The sequence below is a fragment of the Nyctereutes procyonoides genome, unplaced genomic scaffold (genome assembly GCF_905146905.1).
Source record: "Nyctereutes procyonoides isolate TBG_1078 unplaced genomic scaffold, NYPRO_anot_genome, whole genome shotgun sequence".
NCBI lineage: Eukaryota > Metazoa > Chordata > Mammalia > Carnivora > Canidae > Nyctereutes > Nyctereutes procyonoides.
This window is the reverse complement of record NW_026575142.1, coordinates 16,977,914-16,987,581: the sequence shown is the minus strand read 5'-3', so window position 1 is coordinate 16,987,581 and position 9,668 is coordinate 16,977,914. Positions and strand designations below refer to the sequence as shown.

Here is a 9,668-nt window from a genome sequence, read left to right as displayed (position 1 = left end):
CAGTTAAGCTCCTGCCTTTGGCCCAGGGCGTGATCCTGGAGACCCAGGATTGAGTCCCATGTCGGGCTCCCTGCATGGAGCCTGCTTCTCTCTCTGCCTGTGTCTCTGCCTCTGTGTGTGTGTGTGTCTCATGAATAAATAAACAAAATTAAAAAAAAAAAAGAAAGAAAACTATCTGCCAGGTAACCTGGAGAAAGAACAGTGAGAGATGTGGTACATGAGAAGTCAGAGTATGTGTAACAGTAAGTGAAAAGTACATCAGGGTCATTTAATCAAGATTTCCATGTATTTAAAGTATACAATAACTGGGTTTTCACTTTTATCGAAAGGAAACAATTTATAATCCTCAGCGGTGTAATCATTTTATTCTAAAAGTTGCTGAGTAAAATATTTTAACCTATTCATGGTTCATTTCTCTTAATAATTTGCTTGGGAAATAGAACACATTCATGAATACAGAAGATAAACACTCAGAACTTAGCACTTCAGCTAATACAAATGAATATCATGAGGAAATTTAAAATGAGGGAGACTGGTTACAAGGAGAAATCTCGGGGCGCCTGCGTGGCTCAGTTGGTTAAGTGTCTGCCTTCAGTTTAGGTCATGATCCCAGAGTCCTGGGATCAAACTCCACATCATCACATCATCAGGGTCTCTGCTCAGTGGGAGTCTGCTGTCTCTGTCTCTCCCCTGACTCACGCTCACTGGCTCTCACTAGCTTGCTCTCCCTCTCATGGCTCTCTCTCAAATAAATAAAAATCTTAAAAAAAAAAAAAAAGACATCTTTCATTTGCTTACTGTTTTGATCCTGTTTTTCACAAAAGGTTCTGTGAACTTTACATGTTACAAACCATTATGTATTGGATTTCACATTATGCAAAGTAAAGATATTTTAAACAAGTACTTTAAACCCAAATCAAATATCAACAGACCAAAATCTATACATGACACATGTTTTGTAGCTATAATGAAGACTCAAGGAACTCTGGTGACCAAATTTTGGGACAGAATGAACTTACAGGGTCATGAAGTCAGAGGATAGCAAGTTTCAGACGCTAGTTACCTGCACTCCCACCGGGTGGCCTGAGGTTAGTTACAACATGGCTTTCTGCCCAGCACAAATATATCACTCTTGGAAGAAGGGCTATGGATTAAATCACATAGTAGTCCCTTAATAACTATTTTATTGAATAAATGTAAGACAAGAGAAAATCATTTTCCTCCATCATATGGAGGATCAGACCAGATCAAGATTGGTCCATTTCCAACTCCATCCCTTTGCTTCCATTTATTTATTTGTTTATATTTATTTTTCTATTTTTTTTAAGATTTATTTATTCATGAGAGACACAGACAGAGAGAGAGAGCCAGACACACAGGCAGAGGTAGAAGCAGGGAGCCCAATGCGGAACTCAATCCCGAATCTTGGGATTATGACCTGAGCCGAAGGCAGGCGCCCAACCACTGAGCCACCCAGGCGTCCCTCTTCCATTTACATACATACTTACATACATACGATCAATCCTGTCTCCCACTTTCTATTAAATCAGGCTTTCAGATCTACCACTTCCTCAAAACTCCTCTTTTCAAGGTCACCAAGGATTTTCATGTTGCTAAACTTAATGTACATCGCCCACTCCTCATTTTACTTGAGCCATCAGCCGCATCTGATACAACTGCTCACCTCTTCCTCCTTGAAATGCTTTCTCTATTTGGCTTCTAAGAGGGATAGTAATACTACAGTCATACCAATGATTTCCCCTCCTACTTCATTGGCTGCCCTTGCCCAGCCTTCTTTGCTTGTTCCTCTTCTTGACCTCACGTTGGGGCACGCAGACTCAGTCCTCAGCTTTTTCCTCCACTCACCCTCTCCTCTAATCACATTTTAGTGATTTCATCTACTTTCATCACAATAAATACTGCTGACACCTTCCAAATTTATATCTGGCACCTGGATCTCTGCCTTCACCTCCAAACTCATGCCTATCTAATATCTCCACTTAGATGTTTAAAAGGCATCACAAACTCAACATGTCTAAACCAAACTCATGATCCTCCCACCCACTGCACCCCCTACTTCTTCCTCCTATAGACCTTCCCATCTCAAACAATAGTAATAATAGCTTTTAGTTGCTCAGGACAAAAACTGAAAGCGTTCTTGAGTCCTTTCTCTCATACCTCATTTCCAATCAGTGAGCATATGTTGTTGCCTCTGCCTTCCAAATATAGCAAAACATCTGACCACTTCTCATTACTTCCACTGCTGTTACTATAAACCAACCATCTAATTTTTTTTTTAATAGGCTCCACGCCCAATGTGGGGCTTGAACTCACAATCCTGAGACCAAGAGTCACATGTTCTACTGACTGAGCCAGTCAGGTGCCCCCTCCCCCACAACCATCTATTTTTTTGTCTGGATAATTGCAATGATGTTCTAATGGGTTTCCCTGTTTATACACCCGCCTCTCTGTAGTCTTTTCCCATCTCAACAGAGTAGCACAATTTGATTCAGTTAAAATGTGAGTTCATATCATTCCTTTATAGAAACTCTCCAATGGCTGCTTATTCATTCACAGCAGCCATGAGCTCAGATCATATGTATTTGATGCTTATCTATCTTACCTTTTCTCTTATTATACTTCTACCCTCAACCTCCCACTTATTCTGGTCCACCACAGAGGATTCCTTGTTATTCTCAAAGATGCCAGGCATATTCCTACCTCAGGATCTTTGTATCTATTGGTCCCTCTGCCTAGAATACTCTACTGCTAGTTAGCCTCACCTCCTTCAGTCTTTACTCAAATACCACTTTAGTGAGTCCTTCTCAGATCACTCTATTTAAAATTATACCTACCCAAAATACTCCTATCCCCTTTCCCCTGAAGTTTTTTCCATAGCACTTAATAGCATCTATGGTATACTGTATTTTATTCACTTATTTTGATACCTCCCCCACGGCAGATATACTAAATTCACTGCTGTGAATTCCAGCATCTAAAACAGTTCCTGGTACTTATTAGGCACTCAGAGAATGAACTGTAAGCTATTTAAGTTGATTAAAATTTACAAGTCTCTTATATCAAGAATTTTATACAATTTCACAACCAGATGGTAAAGAAGTATTGGAGAAAGTAAAATGTCTTTATTTTAATAGGTATTCAACTGACCATGAAATCAGTCAATTCTGTACTATTATTTTTTCATTGAGTCAGATCACTTAATTACAATAAGTTCAGATGTGACACACCATCATCACTAATTTTAAATAAAAACTACAATCATGATTTGCCTTCTCCAAATATCCGTTCTCTCAGGTAGTCCATCCGTGCTTCCTTTGTTGACAATGCCATAGAGTTCCATTCAAAATGAGGGATCTGTAAAATATGTCACGTCATTGGAATGAAAGTTTTAAAGCAACAACAATAAAAACATCAGGGAAGACTTGTAAGCACCACTGAGTCAAGCCGTAGGAACCTGTGAAATTAGTTTACATAAGCATAAACCATTTTTAGAAGTTAAGTTGGTCCTTCTTCCTGATAAAGCCCAGAGACTTACTTCTTCCTCACAGCTTTTATCTTATCCTCCTATTCCTACAAATATCAATAGTGGCCATTTTTTTTCCTATGTACCTTCCCTATATACATACACTACCTTTTCCTCTGTATCTCTACCCATCTCCACAGTGCCTCTCTCTCGTAAGATACGTTAAAAAACCAATGGATATTCTAAAGACAATAAAATATGATTCTTATTTACTGTTCAAGAAAAAGAGAGGGTGTTCTGTTTCAGAGATATTCTAATATTACTTTTTTATGTTAAAAAATGTTTAAAAAATTAATGTTTTTTAATGTTAAAAAAAAAGGAATAGTAGAACTTTCACAAAGAAAGGGAACACATACTGGATGGACCTAGAGGGTATAATGCTAAGTTAAATAAGTCAGACACAGAAAACAAATACCATATGACTTCATTCATATGTGATTAAGAAACAAATGAACAAAGAAAAAGAGAGACAAAAAAAACAGACTCTTAAATAGAGATCAGACAGCTGGTTGTCAGAGAGGAGGTGGGGATGTCAGGGAGGGATGGGTGAAATAGATAAAGGGGATTAAGAGGTACAAACGTCCACTTGCAAAATAAGTAAGTCATGGAGATGAAAAGTCGAGCATATGGAATATAGTGTATAAGACTGAAAAAATGTTTGGTGACAGATGATCACTACACTTAATCATGGTAAGCACTGAGTAATGTAGAGAATTGCTGATCCATTATGTTGTATATCTGAGATGAATATAACACTGTATGTTAATTATACTACAATTTTTAAAAAAGGAAACACACGTATAGCCAGTTCTCCAGGGTTTTAGAGACTGAATTACATGAGTATTTCATACCTGAATTATGTGATAGCCCAAAATTTCCAAATGTCGTTTTTTCATAGCAGATTTTCCTTTTAAGTGAGGGATGTTTCTACAAAAAGCTCTTGAATCCAAAAATTGCAGAGCAATCCTGTGGATAAAAAAATATTTACTTCTGAAATCAAAACGAGACACTGAATAATTACAAGCCTTTCAGGAACAAAGTTGCATCTTTATAAATTAACAGGAGCCAAATGAATATAAATGAGTGTGCTATTTTTCTACTTAAATTAGTAATTGGTGACATGTAAGCCTATTCATTAGAGTTTACACCAAATTATAATAAAAATCTCCATGCTGTCATTCGTTTCCTTGTCCAATATATATTTATTATGCGACTACCATATGGAAGGCACTGTTAGGGATACAAACATAAAGAAACATAGCCTATAGTCTAACAGAACATGTGATACATATTAGGTTAATTATAATACAGCTCAGATATCTTCCAGATATATTTCTTTCAGAGAAGATATTATTTACTTCCACTGAGGACAATGAGAAGGTTAGTACTTTAGTTAGAGACTGCTAGGCTTTGAATAGCAAAGGACAGACAAAGGTGGAAGGTACAGGAAAAGCAGACACAGAGGCAGAATGCAGAAGATAAATGAGGAGTAGATTCTCCTACAATCACTCCTTGATAACTGAACTCATTAAATTATGCTACACTTAACATCTAACTAATAAAATCTCAAACTAAGAAAGAAGCTACCTCTCAGCTCCTGGTGGCAGTCTTGATCCAATTATTTGGGTGTTTGATTCCCAGTGCATTTCTGGCAGTTTTCCCAAAGTTATATTATGGCTTCCATACGGAAGAGGTTTTTTCTTTTTGTCCAAGACACACTCAAAATCTATAAGGAAGTACAGGAATCAACAGTATGAATTAAGTAAATTCTTACAGGTAAAAGTCTAAGACATAGTTTAAATACAAATACATATAGAGACATATATGTATATACACACCCATATATGAAAGAATGATGTACACCTCCCTAATGATTCAACTTGTATTTTTAAGATCTGGTCCAATGGTACCTCACTTTGAAAATCGATCAATAAAAATCAACGAGGAAGTATTATTAAACTATACTTAGGACAGTTATATTTAGTGTTGGTGTAGGCCAAATAACATTAAGAGTTTTATTTTAATCCTCTTAAATCTCTTTGTAGCATTTGGAGGAAGCTAAACTCACTCACTGGAAACTAGTAAAGACAAAGATTCAAACATGTCTGTCCTGTATGAACTGTACATAAGAATAACTAATTGATATGGGAAAATTCTTTTTTAGATAAATTCTGGCTAATGCAAAAAAAAATGATAGATGTAGAATATCACTACTTTACCACCCCTAATGAATGATGGATTTAGACAATAATTTCAATGACTAATAAAATCTATAGATGAAAAACTGATACGAGAACTTTCTAGTGGATGAGTTGATGAATCCATAATATAATAAAAACAAGACAACCAGCACTGTGTCTTCTGATATGATGCAAGAAGTATATACCACCTACAAAATAGTCTGGGTTAACAAACAAAAAATCCAACCTGGATCTAACCTGAATCTAATCAAACCTCTAGATCTAAGGGGTGGCTTACAGGAAAACAAGGGATGCAGGAGCATGTAAGATACAAGAGGACTGTAACTCAAAAGTCTAGGATGTGGAGGGGGGGATTTGTTTTCAATAAATAAATTGTAAGGGGAAAAGTGATACGTAGAACTTAAAAGGACATGTCAACCAAATGTAATGTCTAGATCTCAATTTTAACAACAACAAAAAAAAACCCCAGTAAAATAAAACATATAAAAGACAATTGAGACATTCAAGCATTGACAAGCTATGTAATACTAAGAAATTATTATGAACAATGGTGAGGTGATAATGACAGGACTGTGGTTATGTACGTTTTCAGATAAACATTTTAAGAGGATATGTGTGATTTTTTTGAAAAGGATCAGGTGTGAGTCTGGTGAGTGAGTTTTAGTAACTGTTGATGCTGGATGGGGGTTCATCATACTATGCTATTTTTTTTTTTTTTGGAAATTGTTCTGTAATAAAAACAATTGTAAAAGTATTTAAACCAAGAGAAAAAAAAAGGACAAATGAGAAAAGAAACAATGAATGAAAAGGAAAGAGTATATGTTTTTTATACATAAGGGAAACTGGGGCACTGAAGCAACTTCAAGCTAACTATCAAATGTGAAATATAGTTCTCTTATTGAGAATGAATTCTGGAGCTAGAATACCTAGGTCAAATACTGGCTCCACCATTTGCCAACTATATGACCTTGGGCAAACAATAATGTCTTGGCCTCAATTTCCTAATCTAGAGTAATTTATGTACCTGGTAGGGGCATAATAAAGTCTATTATACATCAAACACTTAATACACTGTTTAACATATAATAAACAATATATAGGCATATCAATTACTACTGCTGTTGTTTTATAAAACTGCAGCATTGTCTGACAGATGCATGTACCAACAAAAAGTCCTAAGGATTAAATAAACTATCATATACTCAATACAATGAAATATGGATACAGTCACTAAAAATAATGTATACTTCTGGGCACAGAAGAATATTTGCAATATATAAACATAGCCACAAACATTATAGAATAAACCATTTTTTGGTTTTAAGCAAGTCAGTTACAAAAATAGCAAAAGTAAACAATGGTTATATCACAGTTATTTCTCTTTTTTGTTATTTGTCCTTTCTGGTTTTTCTATAAGTAGTATCCAGTGATTTTTTTTTTTTTAAGTGAGTGTTTTTTTTTAAAACCCTAAGCAATGCTCCTAATCCATAGTTATTAATCATACTATTACATTGTCTTAATTATGCTATAACTATATACATAAATAATACCAATTAAATCTTATTTTTAATGATTCATATACATTTTCACATAAAAATATGCCTCTTGACATGAGAAAGAACAAATATGAATTGGAATTACAATAATCTTGAGACAGACTAATCCTACTTTCAGTACTAATTACATGTTATGCACGATTAGTTACGTGTGATTTTTTTTCTTTTCTGTATTTTCCAAATGTTTTACACAGATATGACTATTTATAGTTTGAAAGAAACATTAACAAAAACAAAACAAAAAGAATAAAATGAAATAACCAGTCACAGTGCCTGTCACAAAGTTGGTGATCAATAATTTTAAGTTATGAGATGGAATTACAGATCATTTTCATATTTTAGTGTATTTCCTTCCAAGAGCATTATTTTTACAGGAGTATATTTTAAAATATAAACATATTTTAAATAGTATAGATTAACAGTATACAGATAGTCCCCAACCTATGATTTTCCAACTTTACAATCGTATAAAAGTGTTATGCATTCAATAGAAACCATAGTTCAGATTTTGAACTCGGATCTCTTTTGATGCTGGGCAGCAGTAGTGAAGATAAACCACTGATACACTTAGAACCATTCTGTTTTTCATTTTTAGGACAGTTTTCAACAAATTACATGAGATATTCAATACCTTATTGTAAAACAAGCTTTGTGGTAGATGATTTTGCCCAACTGTGGGCTAATGTAAATGTTCTGGGTACATTTAATGTAGGCTAGCCCAACTTATGAAGTTTGGCATGTTAGGTGTATATCATGTTAGGTAAAATGCCTTTCTGGGGGGCCCCTAAGTGGCTCAGTTGGTTAAGCGTGTGCTTTTGGCTCAAGTATCGGTCCCGGGGTCCTGGGATCAAGCCCCACGTCAGAGTCCTTGCTCCTCGGGAGCCTGCTTTTCCCTCTCCCTCTGCCTGTCGCTCCCCCTGCATGTGCTCTCTCTCTGTCAAATAAATAAAATCTTTAAAATAAATGTTTAGGGGATCCCTGGGTGGCGCAGCGGTTTAGCGCCTGCCTTTGGCCCAGGGCGCGATCCTGGAGACCCGGGATCGAATCCCATGTCGGGCTCCCGGTGCATGGAGCCTGCTTCTCCCTCTGCCTGTGTCTCTGCCTCTCTCTCTCTCTCTCACTGTGTGCCTATCATAAATAAATAAAATTAAATTAAAATTAAAAAAAAATAAAATAAATGTTTAGTTTTGTTTTTTAAGAGAGAGCATGTGTGCAAGAGCAGGTGCAAGCAAGGGATGGGAGCAGGAGGCAGAGGGAGGGTCAAAGAGGCAGGTTCCATGCACAGTACAGAGCCCCATGTGGGGCTTGATCTCACAATCCTGAGATGACGACCTGAGCTGACATCAAAAGTCGGACACTTAACCAACTGAACCACCTAGGCACCCCTAAATGCATTTGACTTGCAATATTTTCAACTTATAATGGGCGTATTGAGATATAATCCCATGGTAAATCAAGGAAGATCTATATCAATCTTTTAAAACAACCCTCTCCTAGAGTGCAAGTTATTCCCCAATACCTAATACTTGCCTTCATTTTTAATAGAATCCCTAAATCTTAGCTAGGTACATGGTCACCCAGAATAAAAACATTTTCTAGGGATCCCTGGGTGGCGCAGCGGTTTAGCGCCTGCCTTTGGCCCCGGGTGCGATCCTGGAGACCCGGGATCGAATCCCACATCGGGCTCCCGGTGCATGGAGCCTGCTTCTCCCTCTGCCTATGTCTCTGCCTCTCTCTCTCTCTCTCTCTGTGACTATCATAAATAAATTAAAATTTAAAAAAAAACATTTTCTAAACTCACCCACAGCCAAGTGTGGCCACAGGGTATTCATTAAAAATGGCATGTGCAACTTCAAGGAACTATTCTTAAAGGGATACCCTTCCTTTTCCTTCTCTCCTCCTCCTGCTTAGATTGTAGATGTGTTGGCTAAAGAACAAGGAGACATTCTGGGCCATAAAGTGGAAGCTACATGTTAAGGTTGTAGATTATAATAAAATAAAAAGATCTTGATCTTTAATGTTTGTGGTGCTGGCATCTCAGACCTGGATACTCTAAGAGTATGGGAGAAGGAAATAAACTTTGTTAAGTTCTTGTTATTTGTGGATTTGTTACTAATGTAATCCTAAGGTAAAACCAAACAACTGAGATGTGTTCTGTAGTGTAAAGATAAGAGTATAAATGATTATTTGGTTCAGCCTTCTGAACACACAATCTGGTCATTCAGCTTCTGCCCAAACATTTCTTTACAAACATTTCTTCTTTCATTTTTTGATACATCTTTCCTAAAATTTTCCTTACATTGACTTAAAATATGATTCCTTTAATCTTTACCATATTTTTATCCTTGAAATAGATAAATTTCCCTT

At 36.3% G+C, this 9,668-nt stretch overlaps 1 protein-coding gene across 6 annotated transcripts in view; it reads right to left on the bottom strand.

Moving 5' to 3' along the window:
• Nucleotides 1–3,121: 3,121 nt before the first annotated feature.
• FASTKD1 (FAST kinase domains 1) overlaps nucleotides 3,122–9,668 on the bottom strand; it is a 50,953-nt gene continuing 44,406 nt past the window's right edge. For all 6 annotated transcript variants that reach the window (XM_055308410.1, XM_055308409.1, XM_055308406.1 and 3 more), the window contains 3 exons: nucleotides 5,132–5,270; nucleotides 4,396–4,510; nucleotides 3,122–3,375 (listed from right to left, as the gene is read on the bottom strand). In XM_055308410.1, coding sequence (XP_055164385.1) covers nucleotides 3,280–3,375; nucleotides 4,396–4,510; nucleotides 5,132–5,270 — 350 coding nt within the window. In that variant the 3' untranslated portion in view covers nucleotides 3,122–3,279. The remainder of the gene's footprint in view (nucleotides 3,376–4,395; nucleotides 4,511–5,131; nucleotides 5,271–9,668) is intronic.